Source organism: Orbicella franksi, chromosome 12 (assembly GCF_964199315.1).
Source record: "Orbicella franksi chromosome 12, jaOrbFran1.1, whole genome shotgun sequence".
NCBI lineage: Eukaryota > Metazoa > Cnidaria > Anthozoa > Scleractinia > Merulinidae > Orbicella > Orbicella franksi.
Genome location: NC_138156.1, coordinates 7,423,610 through 7,449,466, shown reverse-complemented (window position 1 = coordinate 7,449,466; position 25,857 = coordinate 7,423,610). Strand labels below are relative to the sequence as shown.

General features: G+C 37.9%; 1 protein-coding gene and 1 non-coding gene across 2 annotated transcripts; one reads left to right on the top strand and one right to left on the bottom strand.

Moving 5' to 3' along the window:
- The first annotated feature begins 819 nt into the window (after positions 1-819).
- LOC145464565 (G protein-coupled receptor kinase 3-like) lies at positions 820-22,930 on the top strand. The gene is made up of 23 exons (XM_081448500.1): positions 820-991; positions 1,101-1,177; positions 1,352-1,425; positions 7,214-7,315; positions 8,120-8,194; positions 8,744-8,805; positions 8,950-9,001; positions 9,753-9,844; positions 10,215-10,302; positions 10,911-10,992; positions 12,279-12,331; positions 12,715-12,792; positions 13,547-13,641; positions 14,260-14,367; positions 14,893-14,959; positions 15,557-15,657; positions 16,232-16,298; positions 16,621-16,716; positions 17,098-17,173; positions 17,601-17,681; positions 19,512-19,642; positions 20,174-20,299; positions 20,864-22,930. The coding sequence occupies exons 1-23, from the start codon at positions 879-881 to the stop codon at positions 21,014-21,016; spliced, it is 2,049 nt and encodes a 682-aa protein (XP_081304626.1). The 5' UTR covers positions 820-878; the 3' UTR covers positions 21,017-22,930.
- A 1,855-nt stretch (positions 22,931-24,785) lies between these two features.
- Positions 24,786-24,888, bottom strand: Trnaf-gaa (transfer RNA phenylalanine (anticodon GAA)). Its single transcript has one exon. It is a non-coding gene; the product is annotated as a tRNA-Phe (tRNA).
- Positions 24,889-25,857: the final 969 nt, after the last annotated feature.

Genomic DNA, 25,857 nt, shown 5'->3' with positions numbered 1-25,857 from the left:
TCACACACTCTGTTCCTAAGGAGGTTCGGTACTGTTATCAGGTCAGTTTGAGGTGCCTGAAAAGTTCACATTGGAATGTGTGAAATCTGACCGTCAAAAGGTTTTCCAAGACGTGCTTGCGACTGATATTGTGCTCAAAAAGGGAAATAATTAGACACTGCACGCCTTTCGTTTAATTATCCATGTTTTAAACTTGACCCAGTTTGTGCGTGCCCTTGAAGAAACATTAACTGATAGCTAATATCAACTAATTTTACAAGAAAAATAGAACTTTATACCATCCAAAGAAACATAACACCAAACGTTTTGTGTCCCACTTAAGGATAGCACCTTTCACGACTTTTTTGCGAAAGTGTGCCGTCTAATCAGTTGTTTGAATATTTAAGTATTCTAGCGAGGATTTCACGACATCTAAGGCATAACGAAGGCTCTGAAGCCAATATCTCGGTTATAAATTATTCGTGCGTTCAAAGCCAATATCGCAAAAACAAACATTTGAAGAGTTTTTCAAAGCCCACTCGTTCGTGTCTACGTTTACGTTGTCAACGTTTGTCTGTCAGGACGGTCGGTACAAAAGAAATGTGAAATTTCTATAGCCGCCGAGGTCTCGGTTGACCTTTTTGCTAAAAACTTCAATTGTTCCAAATACTGAATTCGAGTAGATTAAAACACAGCAAAGATAACGTCAGGATAGAAAGACACGAAAAGGAAGCCGTAATTGACTTTTGCCCGTGCAGCCATCAAATAGGCCGCCATCATAGATGGTCACGTGGGACATTATTTCTGACCAATGAGAAGCGAGTAAATTGTAATGAAGGGTTCGCAAATGTTCATCGCCGAGACGAAATTTGCAAGATAAACCAAGCTGCCCTGCCAAGATGGCGGACTTAGAGGCGGTTTTGGCTGATGTTTCCTACCTAATGGCGATGGAAAAATCGAAATCCACGCCAGCGGCTCGTGCAAGCAAGAAAATTATCTTACCTGATCCATCGTACGTAGATTATTACGATCGCTTTTAATTTATATCTCCTGGATTGAGTTTGTTAACCTGAGGATTTAGCTTTGTTCCATCGAGAGCCTTGTTGCTTTTATATTTCCAGTGTTTATCATGTAATGCACAAGTATTTAAGCGAGAGAGGAGAGGTACAATTCGACAAAATATTCGACCAAAGGATAGGTAAGCGATTTGTTTCTAAAATGTAATGCATCGTTCAGCTGCCGTGTGTTTTCCTGCGCTCTACTCCTAGCTTGAGGGAGCAGAATACTCTGTAACCGAACAGAACATGATTCATTCAGAATATTTTGGTTTTCTCTGATGTATTTTACGTTTGTTTCATTATTTTTTCTCAAGGATACCTGGTTTTCAAAGAATTTTGCGAAACATCATGCGACGAACCCGTTCCTCAGCTGGCGTTTTACGAAGATGTGAGTGAGCGAGCTTTTATTCCTTACATTAATTTATTTATTTACCTATATATTTTCCCTGACTCTGTACAGGAAGCTGCTAGGCTGCCGCGAGTCGAGTAGAATATTTTCTTGAGTGGGCGGATGCTGGCCGAGCTTGCAAGCTTATTAAAATGGCAAGATCCAGATAAATTCGTCCAAGAATTTCTCCTGAAATATAAATATATCTTGGCTGGGCTGCGTTCAAATTAGCGGCAACGACTCTGCAATTCGCGAGTGTTGTACAGCTTTATACGAGCGACCTGTAAATTAGGGTCGAATTTTCGACCATTACTACGCGACTACTATCTCTGGGCCAAGAAATTGAGCTTCATCTTACACTAGAAAATGTGCAGTATTTGTGGTTTTTGAAACGCTTGTGTTCACTTAGCGTTGAAAGGAAGTGTAGATTGGCGTGGAATTGTGAGCGGGGACGTAAGACGCGGGCTACAAACTACACAAATCCACTTCCTGCCTTCTAAAATTGTGGTGCTTTATTTCCTTAGACTTGATCCTACAATAAATAATGCAAACGCACGAATTACCCTGAGAGTGGGTACTTTAATTTTTGTGACCCATACACGAACCATAACGCTTTTCCCTTTACACCGTCGAAACATTTGTTTTGTTGCCGCAGTTGTGACCGGTTGTTGTCATGTCGCGAGAAAATGACCGACAGAATTAACGCGGGAATGCGATAAACATTAAGTAGATACTAGATGGCTCGATTTTGTGGTATATAATTTAGGTGATGTTGTACACTTCGCGTGCGCGTAGTTCTAAGAATTCTACTAACATCGAGTCGAATTTACACTTGCTTAAAGGTTGCGTTGTTTTTGAATAAACATTGGTGAAATCGACACCGAGCCCGGTGGCTCAATTGTTGCATATTGAAACACGATTCGCGGTAACATCCCCTGAAAAATTCACCGTTACAATCGTTTAGTCTGTCTTCCATTGGCGTTCCGAATAGGATCGCGCGTTTTGAGAGTAATGTAGCGTTCGAAGCGCCAAAATTGGCACGTTCGTTCGTTTTACATTGTAGGATTTGTACAAGTAAACACAATGGTGTAGGAAAAAAAATCGACTATCAACTATGTTATTTTTCGTTCGCTCAAAAGAGACTAGTTGTTTCATTTCTTTGTCAGGTGGCGTGCGGAATATGTGGCCTTTTTCTATCGCAGTAACTAACTTATGTTAAAACATAAACAGAAGGGGAAAAAGTCTTGGAAATTTTTGTTTTTATGCGATTCCCTGAGGAGCCGGCCATTGCATGATTTAATATACAAAGTAGCCTTTGCGGAATAGCGACATAAAATTGTACTGTGATGTAGTTGCACCGACTTTGTTTACGACCCTGGCTTAGAACAAGATAATCGCAAGCCCTGGTTATTCTATGATTCTGGTTGTAAGTGCATCCGCCATAATATATGGCCGTCAAAGTCAAGTCATGGTTAGTGAATTATTAATGAACTTTTATATGGAAAATACAGCTCTTGAATTAGAATAAGTTGTCTTCCATTTAAATGGCAAGAAATTTTGTCTCTTTGTTTGAAAAAATAAGTTGAAAATCTACCCTGTGTGGATGAATTGTTTCCAGCCAAAATGATGTTATGATGCATAAGAATGCTTTCCTAGATCATAATGTTATGTTTTTAATGTTTATAAATTCAGTGTTCTAAGTGTAGCAGGAAAACAGAATTAGTATGTGAAATTATTATGAAAATATGTATGTAGCTTGGTAATTTGCAGCCTACATAACTTGTTACTTGTTGCTTAATTTTGAAATGGTTTTGTTTACTTGTTTTTTTAATATTTCCTCTGGCACAGAGAATAAAATTGAATTCTTTTTATTTCAATCAATATGTTTTGGTCTCAAAGGTGGATGAAAAGTCTTGTTGTTATGTAAAGCTGATTAGCACATTAACTTTTGGGTAGACCCATCCAACTTAAATAATAGAAATATATTCATTGAAACTGAAGTTGTTACAATTAAGTCAAATTTTGCTTTAGAAATAATTCATTCATGTGTGGAAAACTCATTTGCATATGCTCTTATATTAAACTCCTTGTCATATTAATATTGTAACTGTAATGTTTATTTAAGGATTGATGGAATTGCTTTAAAGCTTTTTCATTTTAGTCCTCTTTAAAATAATTATTGATATTTGAGCCAAACTTTTCTTTCAAATTCAGATGACCAAATAAACTTTTTGATTTAACATTATGATTCCTTTAGCCATATGCCATTTGATTCAAAGGAACATTTTTGCATGTCCCTTATAAATTTCCAGGGTTGGTTACTTATCTATGTGTAGCCCTAACCAATTGTACACAATTGGGTACTTTGGATTGTTATTTGAGGAATAGTCATAATGACTCTAAAATAAATCATGATGGCTATTTAAGTATGCAGTTTTCACTACTTAGGTTCTGTAATTATGTAGAAGAGCTATATTATATCGCTTTAAAAAGAGCTGAGGCTTGATCATGTACTGAGGAAAAATAATGTACACGTATTATCTGTGTTTTAGAGCTACAGGCTAATAATTGAATTTGGAGGTGCTGCTTGTGATTTAGGGTTAGGTGATTTCACAGAAAACACAGCAACACAAAAGCTGTTTTAGCAATCGCTTTTTCATCATGTTATTCATTTTGCATGAAAAGTGACATCTGCACAACTTGCCAGTTGATTAATCGAGTTCTAGTTTCCAACTGTTCCAATTTAAATTTTTCATTAATTATTACAATAATGGTTCAATATAAAGGTGAGTCACTTAGAACTTTAATGCAAGTACATGTATGGTTCAAGACATGTACAGTTACATTTCCTCCACTCTTTAGACCTGTTCTATGTCATCAGTGTTTGTAAATATGTTGCATTATGAGGAAGATTTTCAAGTTGAACAGAGATGCTCGACTGTGGCAGTTAGCTAGGTTTCTGTTTTGTAGCATTAATTTTTGACGCTTTAAATTTTTGATGCTTTGCTGACAAGGCTTAGTTTAGCTTGGTTCTTGTGCAAGATAATGTATTGAAACCTTTTAAATTGAGTAAGGTTAACAGGTAGAGATTTCAGCAGCATTTTCACCAAGTTGCATGTGGCTGTTCAACTTTCTTTACTTTGTGTTATGGCACTTACTGCACAGCTGTGACACATGAAGTGACATGTGACATGATGTGATATGTCTCAAAAGTGTTACCCTCTTACAGTGTATGTGTTCAATTAAGAACACTGACAGGATGTTAAATATCACATGTATATTTAGCATGCTGTTGTCACACTGCAGCATACATTTCCCCTACTTGTGAAAGTCATATTGATTCTTGATGCAATAGACCTTTTTAGACTTTTTAGCTTGGGTGGTTTGTTTTCCCATTACAGACCATGTGATATTTTCTAGAGAATTGTTCCTTCATCCATCTAAAAATTATTCATTCATACAACTATTTGAAAACTTCTCTTGAATTCCCAAGAGTATCGTCACTTGGTCTGAAATGGTGCAACAAACCACCCAAGCTAAAAGGTCTGTTTTGACCGAGAAGCTACTATGAAGAAGCTACTATCAAGCTTTGTACATGTATGTATGTACGTACATTTTATGCAATTTGTCCTAGAGCTGACTGCTATACAGAGATTGCTTCTTTTGTCAATGTGATCAGGCATTCTGCCTCTGAAGCTCAATACATGAATTTAGCTGCTTTCGTTGTTCTTGATCTGATATAATTTACAGTACTACATAATTTAAATTTAATTTTTATTTGCTAGTCTGTCTCTTTTCCTTGTTGTAAATTCTGCTGTATGGTTTGTGTTTCATTATATGGTTTTGATCCAGCACATGGATTTAATTTTGTTTTCCATATCAATGTTGCTGGTAAAGTTCAACTCTTATGTTTTGTCAAAAGAATACTACTTACATTGTGTGCATAAATTTTGCATTATTTATTGCCTGAATGGCAAGGTACCAGCCAATCACAGTCAAGAAAACTTGATAAAAATGATAGCTGCTATCAAGCATCCAATTAGAGGTTGGCCAAGTGCATGTATACAAAAGCAAGGCTAATGAGATTTTGGATAAGTAAGATCTGGTGGAACAAGACTTTGCCTGAACAACAACTGAGGAAAGTGATAGAATTGTGCAAGTTTGTGGCACATCCTATTATCACTAGCGTTGCTGCCCATGTTGATTGGGAGAAAGGCAAAATCCTGAAGTTGAACGCTGGACACTGAGAAGTTGGATTAAGCTAAGACTGAGGCAACTTGAATATTTTTCTTTTGTTGGATCAATTGGATCAGATAAGCTCAAATCTATGTATTTTGGAACAGCTGGATGCAATCCATGAATTTTTGGTGCAGCAACAATTCACTATGCAACCCAGTCAATCAATCATTTATTTACCGACGTATCGTCTAGTAAGCTAAAAGCTTGTTCAAAATATGTATGTGCAGATAAAAAACGAAAAGCCCATTGATAGCTGTTTGCATGTATTTTCTTCCCATCATGCAATTATTGATATTGTAACTTTTACAGGACTTAACTGTGCTTTAATAAAGTTTGCATGCACATAATTTTATGTGTACTTTCTATGTGTATTCAGTTGCCATGAGTGCATGACGTGCCTTGCAATGATTTGTAGTTTTTCTGAGATTATTGTTTTCTTTTTTTCTGGGGGGGGGGGGGGGGATGGCCTCCTAAGTCAAATGAATAGGTAGGAAATCACAGTCTAGAAATCTGAGTTGTGCTGTAGTTCCTTACATCTGAAGTTTAGAAAGTCTTTTTGATTACAATGTGTAGCCCCCCCACCTCTCTGGAAATTTGAATTGAATTAAGCTTCATAAATTTCTTTAAATATTTTGGTCTAACAGAACACCCTACCCCCCAGGAAATTCAATCCTTTCTTTGTATGTGTGCATGTGTGTGTGTGGGGGGATGGGGAGTGGGGATGAGGGGTGTGGAGGATGGATATTTTCTGGAACTGCACAATGCATGCATGTTTCATTGCTGTATCATATAATAACACATGGCATGTATATTGCAATACATGTATGTAGTATGAGTCATATGGTGAAAATGTTGATCATTGGAGAACTATCATACAGCATAACCAGCTCTTTTGGCAGCTAATAAACATAGTCTCATGCCTTTGCTGTGGATCTCACAGTCTGATTTCTTATTGCATCAACTCCCTCAACTTTCTCACTCCCAGTATCTGGACTGTAAACATAGTGTGAAACATACCAGTTCTGAGGAAATAATTTGCAGACTTAATTTAATTTGAAAATCACTGTCTACATTTATGTCCTAATCTCAGCTATATATACATGTAGCTCCTCTCATTAATCAATCATTGAAAGAATTTTAGTCAAATTTTAGGGATATTGTCTGAAAGTGTTAAATGCCACCTGCGAGTCTTCCTTTCTTTAGCAAGGCTAGAAAGTCTTGAATTTTCTTGTACCACTGATTGCCACCCCTACATGTAAATATGCTATTGTAATTGAAATTTAGACCAACAAATTGATGAAGCCTTCAAATCAACTTGAGCTGGGGTTGTGAAAAAAGTCAGTTCAGTAGTTGAAAGTAATGTTCTCACTTCTACCTCAAGTTAAGAAATTAGAAATATTGCCGTTCTGCTTTCAGTATGTACTTTGTTAACTAAATGTATTGTTTATTTTGTTTTTTTTTATTTCACTTTTTGGGTCTTATTTGTGTTGCTATCCAAGTTAATATTGAAGGGTTAAACATTCATATGTCTTAAAACTACTCAATGCAGATCCGAGAGTATGAAAAACTCCAGTTCCAGGAGGACAGGCTAAAAATGGCACGAGAGATCTTTGACAAATACATCATGATTGAACTCCTAGCTTGCTCACATGTAAGTATCTATGCAATGGCCAATATTGTTGAATAAACTATTACAAATAATGGTGGTGGTCAGAGTCCAGGGTTTTTGACCCAGTCCACCAAGTTGCCTCTCCATCTTGCAAATTCAAATATGGTCTTAGTCTACATGTAGTAAGTTCAAGCATAAGCATACATGTATGTAAATGATTGCCTATTAAACAGTTTTCAGGTATTTTAATGTTCTTCATAACTAGAATATATGCCAAACAACGACACAGCTTTCCATATTCTATTCCCTGATGAAACATTATTTTTTTCCCCCCAATCAAATCATACACATAAAACCATTCTGTAACAATTTATTACTAGGAAATTTAACATTAAATCTTAGGGTGTTCACTGGAGGAGGCAACAGGTAGATATCTATTGCTCTCAAAACCAATGATCCAATTTTTGAGTTAACCAAGACCACTGAATAAAAAGAGTAAAGACACATTTGTACAGGTTTAGTCTTGATCTGAATTAAAATACTCACAAATACCAGCTTTATGTGTTTTTTCAACCTGTGCTTTATCACTTTTGTGCCTGTATTTTGTGAATGATTTACTTCAGATCAAGACTAACACTGTACAAATAAGCCTTGAATCTTTTTATTCTGCAGTCCCCCTTAGCTTGAAATATTAAAAGTATCTTCCTGTTCTTGCTTGAAAGTACAAGAGTTTGTTTATTCACTTTATCTTATGTTCATTTGGCTGTCTTTTATGTATCTTTACTTGTCTGATCAAAATACTACTGTGCATTAGTTTGGCAAATTAATTATTCTTTCTATTATCAGTCTTTCTCCCAGAGTGCTCTGATTCAAGTACAGAGTTCAATAACAAAGAACGAACTTCCATCTACACTGTTTGAGGTAAGTGCATGTTGATTGCCTCATACAGTGTAATTGTTGTTTAAGTGGAGTCATTTGATTAGCTGCTTTTTGGTCAGTTCCCATCTGCTACAAATGCATCTATAGTAAGTGTGCATGCGACAGACCTTTGTAGAGAAGCAGAAGTTCAAAGAAATATATTGTTATATCTTGTATTAAGCCTATGCTTTATCATTGATTGATTGATTTGATGTTTCTTTTATTGGATGTAAGTTACATTTCAATATTAATGGCTAGTTTAACAAGGTTTAGATTTTTCCAAGATATGTTATCTAGGTTCTTTAGGGCAGCATAGCATTCCCCCTGTTTATCTGATGGTGTTGTAATAAGTTTAGGAAAATTTATTATTTTGTGAATAATTCTTGTTCTATTTTATACATGTACAGTGTCTGTAGAAATACTTTGTTTATGCCTTCCACCATATCACACATGTAGCTGTACCATAGAATAAGGTTACAACGATGAAGTTCATCTTAGACATTATTAATGTTAATTGATACTGCATGACAAATTTATAATTTGTTACCGTAGCCATACATGTTGGAAATTAGGAACAGTCTAAGAGGATCAATCTTCCAAAAGTTTCTGAAAAGGTAAGTTTTGCTGAACTTCTCGCTGAGATACCTCACATGGGCCCTCATGTTTACAAATGTGTGTCATTGAATTTGATTGATTAATTTTATTTAATATATTTTGATTTTCATTTCATTAATGAGAACTGCATCCTTTTTTGACAGTGACAGATATGTCAGATTTTGTCAGTGGAAAAATGTGGAACTTAATATTAACGTAAGTTGACTGAAAATGTGGTTAATTAGAGGGTGGCAGTGCCTTAAAGGCAAAAAATTTAATGCGTAAAAGGAATGTCAAGATGTTTAGAACTGGGCCCAGTTGCTCAAAGTTTGCCAGTTGTTCAAAGTGTGCTATCCAGAGGCTAAATTGTTGTCAAGTGAATAAGTGAGGTTAAAACAATGCTTTCTGTTGGATAATGATTTATTTAGGGTGCATAGTGTTATGCATTCTTTGAACATATGGGGCCTAATTTATACTGATAATATCAACCTACAGTAAATTAAGAACAAGTAGGACTTAAAAGAACTATTGACTATTGACTATTGTCACAACTTTTCAGTTGTTAGCATGCAAAAGGAGTCCGTTGTTTTTTTACCATGAACACTATCATGTATTAGCATGCTTTGAAAACTACAGATTGAGTGCAGAAGTGTATCTAATTTTAGCATCAGGCAAATAAAATAAGTCACAAGAAATTGGGAGTTGAGTTTTGGATAGAAAAGTCTGTGATTTCTGCAATGTACTGAGATGTGACATTTTACAATACATCAAGAAACGTACAACATACATGTACATGTAGTTAACAAAACTGCTTCTCAAGATACATTAACACTTTAGTTTACATGTACATGTACAAAAAAACATACGACTAATTTTCAAAATGTCAGTGATATTTTGGGTCATTGAAACCAGTTTAAAAAAAATTGGGAATTGCAGTTTTCAGTGTTTATATTTGTTTTCTCTACAGCTAACCATGAATGACTTTAGTGTACATAGAATTATTGGCCGTGGTGGGTTTGGAGAAGTTTATGGTTGCAGAAAAGCTGACACAGGAAAAATGTAAGAATACATTTTGTTAATAAATGTTGTGTGCACATGCAAATGTAGTTAATATGAGATAACATTTTGGATGGATGTAAGCCAAATTTGGCACGGAAAAAAATCATAATGAACATGCTGTTTGCATGAGGCAAGGAATGGTAGTACCGCATAGTCAAGCCTTGATTTTTGGGGTGTAATTTCTAGCTTCGTGATTGTCCAGATTTTTTGCTGTGGGTCTTAATTGTTGTTCCCTCATAATTAATTGCATTTTCAATTTGCACTGTTAATTATCTACTCTCTTTTCAGAGGTTCTTGTGATTCCAGATAATCATGTTTCGACCGTGACCTGTAGCAAGTCATCAATTAAGTTTGTTCTGTCATAATGTAGGTATGCCATGAAATGCCTGGACAAGAAAAGGATCAAGCTGAAACAGGGAGAAACCTTGGCCTTAAATGAGAGGATTATGCTGTCCATGGTAAGTACAGTAGGACAACATGTACCGTAAAATTAGTAATGTACCAGACTGGATGTACTCTGAAAATAGATTAAGTAATTAAGTTGTTCTATTTACAAAACTTCTTTACTTTTAATTATTATGGTGTGATACATGGATACTTAAATGAACTTGACAAATTGAGTTTGTTTTATATTGCTCTGTCATAGTCAAAACAGTTTTTTTCATAATATATATTTGTGAATTTAAGTATTCTATGAGTAAAAGAGTGAAAGGTTAAAACTCTCAAAAGTGTATGACATCACTGTGAAATGTTACATGCATGGCTAACAATTATATATGACTGGATTTATGAAAACCGTGTCAAGACTTTGCACCAAAATAGCCATATGCACTTTGATTTCACAATGCCAAAAGGACTTGAAATCACTCTAAGCAATGGAAAAAAAAAAAGAAAGAAAGAAAAATAGAGAGAGAAGAGCAAGAAAAGAAAGATAAGAGAGTGGAGGAAAAAAGAGACTGACATTCCTTTTAATTTTTATATTGTCTACTTTTGGCAGGGTACAATTTTGTTATCATTGTTTTCATAAATCCTGACATATATACATTTTTTTTGTACTTTTTTACAGGTGAATAATCCTTTCATTGTGTGCATGACATATGCCTTTCAAACTCCAGACAAGCTTTGTTTTGTGTTGGACTTAATGAATGGTAGGTTATTAGCATGTTGCTGGAATCATGTTCCTAATTGCCCCTCAGGCAACTGTTGTTCATGTACATGACCTTGTCAATTAAAAGAGGAACCAGTTATACAACCTCTGTTTAATTCAGTCTTAAAAAGTTTGATACTTTGTATCCTTAAGAAACACATGTTTATTAGGAGGGCTCAATATTTATGATCTAGAGGGAATTTACAATCTTTGTAGAGGGGTCATTTGTAGTGTTCCAAAGTTTAACCAAATCAAGTAGAAAAAGCTCTACATTGTATAGTCAGTACTGTATTTGAGAGTTTAATAAATGTATGTTACAATCTTGTATGTATTTGGGCATGTATGTTGTTAAAAGTATTTACATGTAACTGAAGTTAGAGAGTTGGCCATCTTTCTGTTAGCATTTTTTAAGCTCTGTGCATTTAAGCATTGTGTGGGTCTGTCCTGCATGTTGTGCATAATGTTCCAAATTGAGAGATGTTATGAATGTCTATGTGCACTTTACAAGTACACTTTGGACTTCAAAGATGTATTTCTTCTCTCTACAATAGCCCTCTTCCTAATGTTTATCTTACATTTTCTGCTTTCTCTGTATAATACAGCCATTTCAGCGAAGGTCCTATAAAAGTGCATACATTAAATGCTGAATGGTGCTATGGGTAGTGGTTGTTTGAATTGCAGTCGTTTTGCTTGTTTGCTTGTTTTGCTGAATCCACTGGATAATAGAGCCACCAAGTATTTACCCTCTAAAAGATGGTGTCTTCTGAGTAAAACTGAATATGTACCATCCACGTCAAGTCTAATAAATCTTCACTGAGGCTAGCACAATTTAACAAACCTTCCTTTATGACATTGTGTAAGTCACACTTGAGATATTCTTGGTCACGCAAGCGAACTTGATACACTTGTCAATCAAGATGACCACGCCACACCAATCAGAAGCCTCGTTCATGGGAGAAGAGGTTATTCAAAATCCAGGGTTTTGTGGGCAAGCGTTCCATCTCTCACCCCACCACCCCCTGCTTTGTCTAATTTTTCCTCTTGCTCCAATTTATGAGTGGTCAGAATGCAGAAAAGCTCTTTGTACGGGAAAGCTTGCTATGCAGGCTACCTTCTTTTCTACTAAACACAATGGGGTTTGATCCATTGCTACCCATAGTACCTTTCGGTATTGTCATATGGCCTTTTACACTTTTGTAGGACAACCTTACTCAAAATGTTTGTATACTGTGTGTGAAACTTTATAACAAGGAGAATGTTTGAACCAAATATGAACTAAATTTTCAGGTGGTGATTTACATTACCATTTGTCACAACATGGTGTCTTCAGTGAAGATGATGTAAGTTCTATGAAGTCTTTGTTTAAAATGTGCGGTTCCAGAAAATATCCATACTCCCCCCACAGAAAGGATTGCAATTTCCTGGGGGTGGGGGGTTCTATGAGACCAAAAAATTTAAAGAAATGTGTGAAGCTTAACTGGAATTTCCAGAGGGGTGGGGAGGTGTTAGAAAAAATCCCTTCTGTGGGGGAAGTATGGATATTTTCTGCAACTACACAATATCAGCTTAATTGAAATTCCAAATTTGAAAAGGCAGTTGTGCCTTGGAAATTGGATTTTTATGTTTTTCTCTCTGGACTTTTTTTGTAGCACCTATTGCATGTTTTGAAATTTAAGACTTTTTAACTCACCGAACTATCTTCTCTTCTATTTTGTATTACCAGGTACGGTTCTATGCATCAGAAATAATTTTGGGACTGGAACACATGCACGATAGAAGAATTTGCTATAGAGATCTCAAGGTCAGGCATAAGACATACTAACTTTAAAAAGTTGATATTGATAAAGTTATTGACGAAGAAGTTTTTCAAGCGTTTTGTTGAACACGAGATAAAGCAAAGGCATCATTAGCAACAGTGTCTCAAGCATGTTCTGACATGTACGGGCGAATGTCGAATGCTAATGGCGGATTTTCGGAATTTCAGAAGTCTGTTGATAAATTTTGAATGAAAAGATTGGAAAAGTCGCTGAGTATAGGTTGTCACCTCGTCTTAATTGTAGTTTGATATCTCTTGGGTCCTTTGGAAGGCGATTGTTCAAATTTTTAGGATTTCTGTTCATTAAAATTGCAGGCGTCTCCATCACGTTAAATATTGATTATTTTCAAAACAAACTGTATCGTAAACATAAATTATGAAACGTAACTTACGTGTAGTGTTGCCTTGATTCTTATTCCTCCATGTTTGCCGCCAATTTTAGCACTTGAATGCAGTTTCCGTCAAGGATTTTCTCGCTTGTGCGCAGTGCTTCCCAGAGGCGTTCTCCACCTTTGCTTCTCGCTGGAGCAAATGCTTGGCGGGAAAAAGGTCTCACGTGACCCCTTGAACTGACCTTATTTGGTATTGTTCGTTCAAAATTGGCGGGAAAATGTCATTACGTGGCTGCCAGTCAACTTGAAGTATTTTTAAACAAATAAGGTAAAATTATGGAAACCTACATTATTAATCATCTTCCCGTTTGATGATGAATTGATTTTCGTGCATTTTTTTTTCACAGCCCGCCAATATCCTGCTAGATGAACATGGTCACGTTAGAATATCAGATCTTGGACTTGCTTGTGACTTCTCAAAGAAAAAGCCACATGCCAGCGTGTAAGTGCCGTTTCATGAAGATAATTTCTAAATAAGCTTACCTCTTTTTGTATCTTTAGTCAAAGAGGTGGAATTCTGTATGCAGGCCTAGGGTTGAAGTGATAAGTGTGTGGGTTGTAGAGGGGTTTGGGGTGAGGGGTGGGGTGATGGGTGGGGTAGAGGGTTTGTAAACCAGGGGAAATAAGAGAGGATTTGTGGGAGGCAAGAGTGTTGGAGTTCGTAACATAATCGAAGGGGGGTGCGAGGACAAAAGGAAAACTTAAACTTTGACAAGGTAAATAAAAATTACAAAAGAGTACAAATGGCTACGTCTTTAAGCGTTCTGGGCCCTTGTATTAAAGAGGTACCGTAATATTACATTCTTGTAATAAACTCCAGATTTGAATTTGCACTTTTATTTTTTGTGAAAAGTAGGAAACATCATCGAGTGATGTAACATTGTTTTGGTTCAAATAACAAACGAATTATGGTTATGGCTTGAAATGTAAATCACTTATATTTAGGAAATATTCTACCCCCTTACTTGCTTCAATATAAACCGTGGTGAAGGTTGTAATATAAGATAATTCAGATGAGTAGTGTCAGCTGATTCCTTTCTGTCGTGTTGTATTTCTTTAGTGGAACCCATGGCTACATGGCTCCGGAAGTTCTGAAGAAAGGCGAAGCATACGATTCTTGTGCTGACTGGTTTTCTCTCGGCTGCATGCTGTTTAAATTGCTTGTGGGGTAGGTACATCAATAAATTTAGTCTGAATACAGCCATCCCAGCAAGGAGAAGAAGAAACCCGAATGTTTGTTATTTTGGCTCGATCTCTGAGACTTTTCCCGCTCGTTCCTGGTGGCATAGACTGTCAGCGGTCCGCCATATACTGTATATAAATGTGTCACAAAGTTGGCGACCGCCAGCTATGTAGGTTATTCGACACAGCACACTGGGCAATTATAAACCAGCCTTGTCGCTGGAAAGAAGGAATGGAATTCTAAGGGTAATTTAGAGGAGGATTCGAACTTTCACCGCGAGGATGGGCTTGCCACGAGAGCTAGTATCTTTCTCTTTCAGTTTATTTGTTCTTCACAGAGAACTTTAATACGACCCAAAGAAAGGCAAACATCTCTCCTGTTAGGTCCTGTTACGCTAACCAACGTAAACGGTACTGAACTAAAAGTATCCTATCTTTTCCTGAAGTATGTTCCGTAGTTAATTTGGACTTAAAAGGATTATTAAGTGCTTGTTACTTGTCGTTTTTATAGGCACAGTCCCTTCAGACAACACAAAACTAAAGACAAACACGAGATTGATAGACTAACGCTAACTTACGTAAGTATGATAAGAAAAACACGTGTCCATGCACTTTCCATTACTTTTATCTCGGTTTATTTCACGAAACGAATAACTGCGTCATGGTGCAAACTCTTTGTTGCATTTATTTTAGCTCCGTTTCTGGACGATAATAATCTCCGTTGGGGTCATTTCTCATCATCTTTAAAGCATATGCAAGTAGATCACATGTTTATAATGGTAGAAGGTCTAGAGGGGATCAGATCAAAGTATTGGAATAAGAGTGTCTAGTTTCAAATGAGTCTCGTTCCCAGAGCTCGAGCTCCTCCCTGACGCAGATCAGACGAAGAGAGGCTCTGGAAACGAATTTAGCGTGACACAGGTGATGATCAAGAGCATGCGCAGTACGATAGGTTTAAATCGTGGTTCTTGTACTCGATCACATGCAAACATACATTCATAACCTTTATGCATACATGCTTACATATTTTATTTCTAGTTTAGTCTAAAGATTTAGTTTTCTTATCTTTGTAAAAAGCGAAGGAAGTATACTTTTGTGTGCACATTAGTCCTGAAGAGGCATAACAAACTATTTGGGTTTTTGAAGTTTCCTTATCCTGTTCATTACTCTTCTAGGATGTAGAGTACCCGGAGTCGTTCACTGAGGACATGAAATCGCTTCTCGCGGGTCTCCTCAATAGGGACGTCCCCAGCAGGCTCGGTTGCAGAGGCTCAGGGTAACCTGGCTCTTTTGTTATTTTGACTTTGTACGAATTTAGGCGAGGGAACGTCGGTCCATTTCGTCAGTGTATCCGAAGTGTTTCCGATCGTTATGAACCAATACAAAATTTACACAAGGATACGAGAGCAGGCGGAAAGCTGTGTCGTCAGCCTCTCGTCATATTGCTTTGTGTTACCTGGCAACGACTGGCACGACGACGGACCCATTCAAAAACTTTCGAAGGCTAAAGCGTTGCTCTTTCTTCCAACGCTTTGTTTTGCATGGCTTAGAGTTTCACGTAGAATCGCTAGTACGGACATAAAAAGGAACTAGTGCTTTACCTAGAATCTTCTTGTTTGTCACGCAGTCTATCTGTAGTTATTAATTTCTGAAGAAACTGTTGGGCTGTGTGCAAGTGGAACGCCGGTAGATTAACCACCGTAGCATGTTTATGAGGCTGAAGTTTCGAGCGTTAGCTGCTTGTCCGAGCAGCGGAATAAGTACCAGTAGCCTTTGTTCTTGGAACTTTTTTAGCAGGAAAATCGCTGTACTTATAACGAACTACTGAAGGCTTTCTCTTTCCCTTATAGAGCAGTTGAAGTGAGGCAACATCCGTATTTTGCAAATTTAGATTGGAAGCTAGTCGAACTCTTAAAGGTGAGGAGCCGTGTTGCTAAAGTACAGCCATTCCTCACTCCGGATATAAGCCCTCCCGTTCTTCGTCTTGTTTCGTCTATGGTGTTACTCTCACAGGACAAGTAGAGTATTGAATAGTAGTCTAGCTATGCCAGCGCTAGCCCTGTTGGGTGATTGGTAACAAAGCCAACTTCTCTACTAGATAGCGGTTTATCTGGTAAAAAGCGTTTATCATGCTTTGTACAGGCTGGGCTCTGATAAATAAGACTATTTAATCTGCCATATTTTGTAGTATGAATCTGGAAGAGACTGAACAGTTGGTCTTCTTTTTATTGTTATACAGTATCCGCCCCCGCTTGTTCCTCCCAGAGGCGAGGTGAATGCCGCTGACGCGTTTGATATCGGCTCATTCGATGAGGATGATGTCAAAGGAATCAAGGTAAGACTCGGAAAGTTGGACAAGTTAACCCACGTATGCTTGGTTTGGCTGCGGGCAGTGATGAAGTGTAAACATATTTTAAAAGACCCTAGTAAGTCCACGCCATTTTCGATACCACCGAAATTATTGATATTGCATAGTTAAGCGAAATCTTATTGCTTTACTGTAAGTTGTGTTCCAGAAAGTATGTTAATTATCTTGAGTAGTTTCACAGTAATTTCCTTCGTTTCGACATGTTCCGAATAAAATGAAAAGGCCAAACTCTCGCATGTAAACAAAAGCAAAGGTGTGGCTAACTAGGGCCCTTTAAGGCCGAGCGTGTTGTAGCAACTGCCTTCGCAAACTCTTATTGTTAAACTTAAACAAAGTGTTGCTTCTTAGATGACGGAAACTGATCAGGAGATTTATAAAGACTTCAACTTGACGGTGTCAGAAAGATGGCAACAAGAAATCGCTGGTAAGGGAATGTCAGTGTACAGGTAGATCTTAATACAACCCAGCTGTCGCCAGATGTAACGTCGGAAATCTCGCTCTTCCAGCCATTTCCGAAGCCAGTGACTTTTAATACCACTTGTGAGAAGCGAGAGGTTGATGTACAAACGGATGACAAAGAGGTTGACTACACAATATAGTTTAATACAAAAGCTAACTATAAAGATCAAACTGTCAAGTATTTTTCTCTTCGTGTATTTTGACAGACTGTGGGGAGGGTGGATGGAAAACTCGAAATGTTTAGGACACATGTGAAAAGCACGAGCAAAGACCTTGGCGGGAGGGGACATATAAAAAATGTCTATTGCTTTCATCACCCTTTTGGTGGAAAAGATTTTCTAGTAGACCGGTTTCCTTTGACACCTTTACTGATCGTTGTGTCTTACTTGCAGAAACTGTATTCAAGGTTGTCAATGAAGAACATGATAAGTTAGAAGCCAAAAAGAAAGCGAAACATCAGAACTCTGTCACAGGTCAGTGATTGGCCTTTGTTAGAGATCCATCAGGTTTCTAATGTCTAGTTCCAATTTAAGTTGTTTCACATGTAAAAATATTTCCCGGAACGGACGCTAGATATCAAATGAAGATGTTATTCCCCTTGGGGAAACTTCTTTCAACGATAGCTTTTATGCAAGTGTCTTCTCCCTTGGAATTCCCAGTGCCGGCTTACGATATGTCCAGCCGTCCAAAATGACTCCTTCACTTAAGGTTACCGTATGCCTTCAGGGGTGTCTCGCGTCCAAGCGATGTAGCGCGTCCGGTTTAAGCTGTAGATACCTAAGCCCCTATATCAAATTAAAGCTTATAGAGCTGGCTATCAAACCATACCAAAAATTTTGAAATAAAATGAATTGCCAATTTTTTCACGGTCACCAAATGCAAGCGTCCTAATCACCTTTTGGAAGCCACAAGTCAAAGCGAATTTTGTTTTTCGCCAATTTATTTTTTTCCTCGGTTTCAGGACAAAAAGCGCTAAAAAAGCGTGTCTGCGTTTTTCCATATTCAATTGTAGTAAAAAGTTTCAGAACATTTTCGAAATAGGATTAAAAAAATGTGAAGTGATCGTACAAAAATCGCTCTCGGAGAAAAAATATTTCGAAATAAACAATTCGCAGACATGTTTTTGTTTTTTATATGTTAATCTAGCTACTGTCCAAATTTGAGGGCAAACAAACAAATTCCGTTTGAGTTGTAACTCTTTAAAGTGTCTGCTTCAAGTGAAAAAATTTATCCGAGAAAACAGCGCTAAGAAAAATATCTTACTTCGCAAACAAACTCCGCCCACAAACGCCTTCAACTGGGTTCTCAGATCACTGAGCCAATCAGCGCTTGGAAAATTTACTACCATTAACTCGCGGTGAAATTTACGCGTGAATCTGCAAAAAAAACCCTTGCGTTTCGCAATGCGCTCAAGGCGGAGAGATAATTTTTCTGCAGCTGGGTTTTTCTTGAAGCTGGTTTGGCAAAACGGGGAAGACGAAAAAGGATACGAACGTTAGAGTAGCTGGGCGACGAGAACAAACAAAAGAAAGCGCGGCAGAGCAAATGTGCATGGATAATATTGCAATGGATCTCAATGAGTTGGACGAACTCAACAAAAGAGTCACTGTAAACATCGCTGTTATCGCTGTCGAGTCCCAAATTTTACACAACCTTTCTCTTCTCTTGACTCGATCTTTTTGCCCGCTTGATACGTCCGTAGCTTCATCCGCGAGGCCAACTTTCACTTCTTCACTCATTGATGTATTTTTATTCATTCTTCGCTCTTTCGAACTGGTAAACGGAGTTTTCCGTGGTCCATGTTTACTTATAACTTAGTAGAATTACATCTAACACGAAAAATGCTTGGATTAACAATGCTGATTAACTGAGTAGCCAGCCAATTCGTGGTATCCATATCGGTAATATTCCCGCGAAAGTAGTCTCGGTTGATTGCATACACGTTATAGGGCTGTCAATCAAGAGGGAACTTTTACTTCCGGCCATAACGTAAAACATCCATTTCTCCGCCAATATTAGGTTTTTTTCAATTTTGTTTTCAGAAATTAGAGATTACTCTTCGACCATTAGTTTGAACCAAAAATCCAAATTTGAAGAAAATTGCCGATCTGAAGGTATACTGTAACCTTAAGAGACCATATGTGCCTATTCCATCACATCTCGTAGAGACAAATTAACATTTAGTGTTTAGACTCAATTTTCTTCGCTCTCTCGTGATCGTTCTTCGTCTGACGATCGAGTGTTTGATGTTGCTGTAGCTGTTACCATTTTGCAATATTCTCACTTCATGTTCGTCATTTTAGTACCTGAGGATGGAGACCGTCTGTTAGAAGGTTATCTCTATAAGTTGGGCGGCACTTTGATGAGTAACTGGCCAAGAAAATACTTCCATCTCTTTCCCAATCGACTGGAGTGGCGAGGAGAACAAGCTGGGGTAAGTTGTGGAAATTGTTGACAGCTTTGGTGAAAGTATCAGAGATAACTACAGTAGGTACTCGGAACCCTGAAAGCTTCTCCTTTGCGGTGTACTGTTCCAGTCAAAGACTTTGTCAAATCTTTCTTACGACGCATGGTTTTACCGTTCGTTCTATTCCCCGCGCGCGTGAAAAGACCTGGTTCCCAAGGTCCGCATTAGGTAGCATTTCCGCATTCTCGGTATTGGACTGAATGAGCCTGCAACTAAGGGTAATGCGGGGAGTCTTTCCAAATGCAAATGACTCACGTTGATATTAAGCTTCTAAATTAGAAAGTCACACTCGACCGCAAATGTAGGGCGACGCCTAAGGGAAGCTGACACATCTAGATTCTTTCTCCGTCTCTTACTTCCAAAGGGATGTTGGAGGATCGTGGTGGCTTCCCATAAACTCCTGCACCTTCTCGTGACTGTCTAGCGACAGTTAACAAAAGAACTGTCCCATGTGTAAGACCTTAATGTTGCTGATCATTTTGTGATTTCTTTACTCAGCAAATGCCAAGTCTTTTATGCATGGAGAACATAACGGGAGTTGAGGAGACACATGTCAAAGGTTTTAAATGTATCAAAATCAGCACAAACATCCGGGATAACAGGGACCACATCCTCAGAGCAGAGGTGAGCTGGGACGAGAATATCTTAGCACAGTTGTTTACGTTAATAAAGTGCGTCTAAATTTCTGTGCTGTCAAATAATTTAAGTTGTCGGTTTAAGTTTTGTATTCATAACTTTATTATTACCGCTGTCTCTCAGGCTTTTGTCTGTTATTCAATATCCTAAATTATTATGTATCCATGGAGGCGCGTTGGCCTCATGGTTAGTACGCTCGACTCCGGATCGAGCGGTCCGGGTTCGAGCCCTAGCTGGGGACATCGTGTTGTGCTCTTGGGCAAGACACTTCACTCTCACGGTGCTTCTCTCCACCCAGGTGTACAATTGGGTACCGGCGGATTTAATGCTGGAGGGTAACACTGCAATGGACTAGCATCCTATCCAGGGGAGAGTAGAAATACCCATAGTCACTTCATTCTACAGAAACCGGGATAAACTCAGACCTGATGGGCCACTTGCCTCGTAATGCAAACTGAAGATGACAGAAGTTCTGTCGAAACATGTCTTTTAAACTTAAAAAAGTGGTCGTTTTCCTTAAAACCTTTTGTTTCATTTTCCTGTTCATTTCAGACCGAGACTGAATTCCAAGAGTGGATGAAAGAGATCAAACAGTCATTCCAGCAGGCGCAGGTCATGATGCGCGCGGGCGCGAAAATCATGAGCTCCGGTCATCGCTACATCACGCAATACAGCAAAGAAGAAAACGGTCCCGTCACGCCATGAAGCACCCATTCTCACGCACATATCCCGTCATGTACATACACACAGAAACAGAGAAGTCGAGCTTGAACAAGCCTTACGGCTACTGGTCCTGTACCGTAGAACGTGACGTAGAAAATAGGCGATATATGATTGGCACAGCAACCGTCCATCATTTGTCATGGCCTGTTTTTAGGCACGCAAAGTATCATTGGTAGATTCCGCAGAGCACCTGGGGACTGGGGAGAGAATGGTAAATTGAAGACGTTATTAGTGATTGAGGTCTTTTACGGCTGTCAAATAGCTGCTTGTGATGTTCTAAATACTTAATTGCCTTTTTATCCATTTTAATTTCGTCTTCTATTGGTAGTCGTGCATCGAAGGCGTGTGAGGTTTTCCTTGGTGCAGCGCAAAGCGGAGAGAAAATTGATGTCTATAGGTTTATTATGAAATTTCATCATCTTTTACACTTGTACAAATTCTAAACTAATTCTTAACTTAAAAAAAGAAGAGTATTTCTGCCCGCCTAATCTCTTAGCGTGAGAGATCAAGGACGTAGTAGCGATTGTAGATCAATAAAATTTCACTTAACGGAGAAAAATATAAGTAAAAGTAAACCAGAGAGAGAGAAAAAAAAGATGTTTGAAACATTTACATCGAACTGACATAGCGGCAAATTTTCAACCAGATCAGCGTAAAGAAGGTTCTTGTTTACGCTGTGTATATTTATTTGCAAGACAATTTAATAGTAGCGCCATCTTAAGATGGCTCAGAAATTATGTCTTGACTCGTGTATATGATTTGTATTATTCTCGGCAAAGGTTCGTCAGAGAAATTCCGCGAACTTGGCCGAGGTACTAGTGTTTCCTTAGCATTGAAAATTAGGAGCTTACTTTTTAATTATAAGCTAACCGGGAAATGAAATTACAACCGTGATCAAATCTAAGTTTCCCCTAACGTTGTTTATCGAATCCAAGCGGATAGGTTAGGGGAATGAAGCATTTGATCATCCCCGGAGTTGAGTTGATCCAAAATTCAATTCTCGTAAGACGTATTATAACAAATCAATAAAGGCTGTAAAGAGAGTTTCGGTGTTGATCGTTGGAGAAAATGGGGAAGCTGATGGCGTTTGGAACCGTATTTTCTAAAATAATGGCCGTTTCTTTGCTCGACTGCTAGTAACATAAAGAAATCGACGGAGACCAGAAGCACACGAAGAAGAAACGGAGCTGTATTCTTAGAGGAGCTCGGTCACATTATTTTGAGTTGTTTTGGCCACATACAAAACTATCTTTAAATTGAACGAAACCTGAAAATAATAGTTTACCAAGATAGAAAAACACCAAAGATATAATAATAAACCATAAAGAAACAAGGATGGTTAAGGATGGAGAAGATTAACACGGATTACAACGAGGAACTTGAAAAATTTACGCTCAACTTTTCAAGAGGCACAAACCATGATGTAGTTGCTTTAATTAAGGGAAGAAATCAGGGCAGATTGTCGAGCAGAGATGAAAACCTTCAGGAATTATCGCGTTCACTAATAGTTAAGAATGGTCGCCGTGAAACCTTTACATGTAGAGAGGATGTTATTTTAGAAAATACGGGACTCGGCCGTCTTCACATCTATGTAGAGACCGAGTGTAAACCAGAATTTTTTCAGCTCTTTGTTTTCGCTTTTCTTCGGGCAGCAACCAAGAATTCTCTGTCTCTATAAATAGGGAGGTTTTACAGTCTTTACTCGATTACTTATTATAAGCGCGCTATAGTAAGTTAGAAAGTGAGAGGGCCTGTTAAAACTGTGATTGATAGTGTCATATATAAATATATGGAAAAGTACTTTGCTCGTTGTAAAAGTTTCTGAAAGAACTGCAGCCGTCGAGGCTTGCTTTCTTTGTCAACGTAGAGTAATAAAGGAGTTTTTATTTGCGCGGTCGAAGTGTGTTGCTTGGAAATGGAAAGGGCGCGTGACTGGGGTGACAGGTTGGGCGAATGACAGGTGGGTTACTGGTGAAACATGTTAGATACGTGACTAGCAAATGGGTTGATTGTCACCTGTTGGCTGCGTGACTACCTTAATAACCCCTTAATGTATGGAGGGCGAATGGAGAGCCTTGTGATTGTCCATTGCATATTGAAAACTAAGGTCGTCTTATCCCTGCGTCATAACGCACGAATATTTAAATGAGCTCATTCTTTTGTCCCCGCAACAGAACCTTTTAACAAACGGATTTGTCAAGCGAGGAAAACTGTCGTTACAACATGTCCCCTAGTGTGTGCCGGCCTTAAAGGACAACAGTACAACATTCTAAAACACTTTCAAGCCAAAAAAAAAAAAAAAAAAAACTAGGCTAATTTCCCTTCCGAGTACAACGGGCACAATTGTGTTATGGTTAAATGCGGAGTGTCTACTAATCAATAGTTAATCAATTTTAATGAAAAACTATGACGACTTTATAAGCAGAAGGTAACGTTTTGTTGTCCAACCATTACTATGAAAATTTTCCATGACTAGATACGACAACTTATTTTAACAAAACGCAAGGACGTATTGTTCGAAAGAGGGTTTAACGTAAAAATAAAAAGTGTGCCGAGACCCGGGATTATTCAGAACTCATGCGGGTTCTACCTTCAGATCTTCAGTCTGACGCTCTCCCAACTGAGCTTTCCCGGCAACGGTGCATGTCATTTAAATCACCACTGTAACTATAACAAGTGAGAAGGATCGTGGTATCAGGAATACTTATACTATAAAGCTGGCTTGATAACGGACCAAAGACAATTTGAGATTGTAAAAATTTGCTCATACTATCATACTAAGTGTGGCAACTCTCCTAAGCTAGTAATTCTTTTCATTGTTAGCAGCTGTTATTGTTTTAGGGCGCAGCTAGACGCATTGTTTCTGTTGTTTGTTCCTTTGTCCTCTCAAAAGGTATCAAGCAATTCATGTGAGACATTACGAGAGCTGCTACCCGACCCAAAAAATTTTACTAAATTACCTTTGTAATGGAAGAGAATAGTCCCAAAACGTCGATACTTTATACCATTACGTTAAGAGTTTATAAGCAATCTTTACATATTTAAACTGGTTTTACATTTTGAAAAAAAAAAAAATTGCCGAGACCCGGGATTATTCAGAACTCATGCGAGTTCTCTGGAATTGAACCAGGGACCTTCAGATCTTCAGTCTGACGCTCTCCCAACTGAGCTATCTCGGCACTTGATGATATCTCTCTGAATTCACTTTAACCATAACAGGTGACAAGAATATATCATGAATTTGCAAGGCTATGTACCTTGGTAAGAACGTAGGAAAAAAGAGCAAAAATAAGCAATTACAATCACAAAGTTTAAAATAAATTAACAACAAAATAGTCTTTGTATTAAAGATTTTCGGCGAAAATGGTTACTAAATACTGCGATACTTTACTTATAGATTTAGAATAAATCTTTGCGTTTTTACTCGGTTGGTTTTAAATTTTGACTAAAATTGCAGAGACTCTTTCAAAACTCATGCGAACTCTCCGGATCTGAACCAGGGACGCTCTCCCAACAGAGCTATCTCGGCTGTGAGAACGGCTTGATAATTAACAGCAATATAGATCATACTATCCAAGAAAATGATAATATCCAAACTAACACTAAAAAAGACAGAGTCTAACATGGTTGTAAATGATGTATTATAGCAAATTAAATGTAAATAAAAATGTTTTAATAAGTACATTGACAAAACTGTCCGTATCCGAGCAACGTACTTTTCAGTAAGATAAAAACCAAAAACAAAAGTTCTTGCTGAGACCCGGGATTATTCAGAACTCGTGCGAGTTCTCCGAATTTTAACCAGGGACCTTCAGATCTTCAGTCTGACGCTCTCCCAACTGAGCTATCTTGGCACTTGATGAGTTCCTTTTGAATTCACTTTAACCATAACAAGTGAAAAGAATATATCATGAATTTGCAAGGCTATGTACCTTGGCAAGAACAACGGGAAAAATAGCAAAAATAAGCAATTACAATCACAAAGTTAAAAAAAAATTAACAACAAAATTGTCTTTGTATTAAAGATTTTGGACGAAAATGGTTACCACACACTGCGATACTTTAACTTCAAATTAAGAATAAATCTCTGCGTTTTTACTCCGTTGGTTTTAAAGATTAACGACAATTGCACAGAGTCAGACCCTTTAAGCTACTTCGGCTGTCAGAACGGCTTGATCATGAACAGCAATATAGATCATACTCTCCCAGAAATAATGATATCCACGCAAACTAACACTATAAAAAAAGACAGAAGCACACGGTTGTAAATGTATTATAGTACAATGGAAATCAAAATATTTCAATGAGTACAATGACAAAACCGCCCGTATCCGAACAGGTATTAAAATAAGGCTCTACTTCCTCAGTCCTCTCAAAAAATTTTCAAAATAGAAATATTTCACTCTACAACGTAGTGTAGCAGCCGCGGCTATTTTGGCGCGAAACTTGACTTGCTGTTTCGTAGCAAAAGTCATGATTTGTCTTTTGGCTCGTTTCCACTCGAATACGAAGAATGATCACAATCCGTACTGGGTCTACTGGGTTTGTTCCAATATTTGTTCACCATAGGTGCTGCATACGCTTCTATACCTCTTTATTCCAAGCCGATTCAGTTTCCGTCGTAAATTGAAACAAAAAGAAATCAAGTGAAAGAAAAAGCAGGGCGCGTACATGAAGATGAAAACAGGCTGTTTGTGTCCAAATTTAAGGCGCGAAAATCTTAAACAATAATGATAAACAACTTGTTTGAATGCATGATATGGCAAGTAAACATCTAGGGGAAAAACTCTGGCAAAAAGTCCTTTATATGGACGGAAACAGGC

Coding starts and splice junctions, on each gene's coding strand:
- LOC145464565 (XM_081448500.1), top strand. CDS start 879: ATGGCGGACTTAGAGGCGGTTTTGGCTGATGTTTCCTACCTAATGGCG. Junction 8,195..8,743: donor TTCCATCTACACTGTTTGAG/GTAAGTGCATGT, acceptor TTGTTACCGTAG/CCATACATGTTGGAAATTAG. Junction 16,717..17,097: donor ATGATGTCAAAGGAATCAAG/GTAAGACTCGGA, acceptor GTTGCTTCTTAG/ATGACGGAAACTGATCAGGA.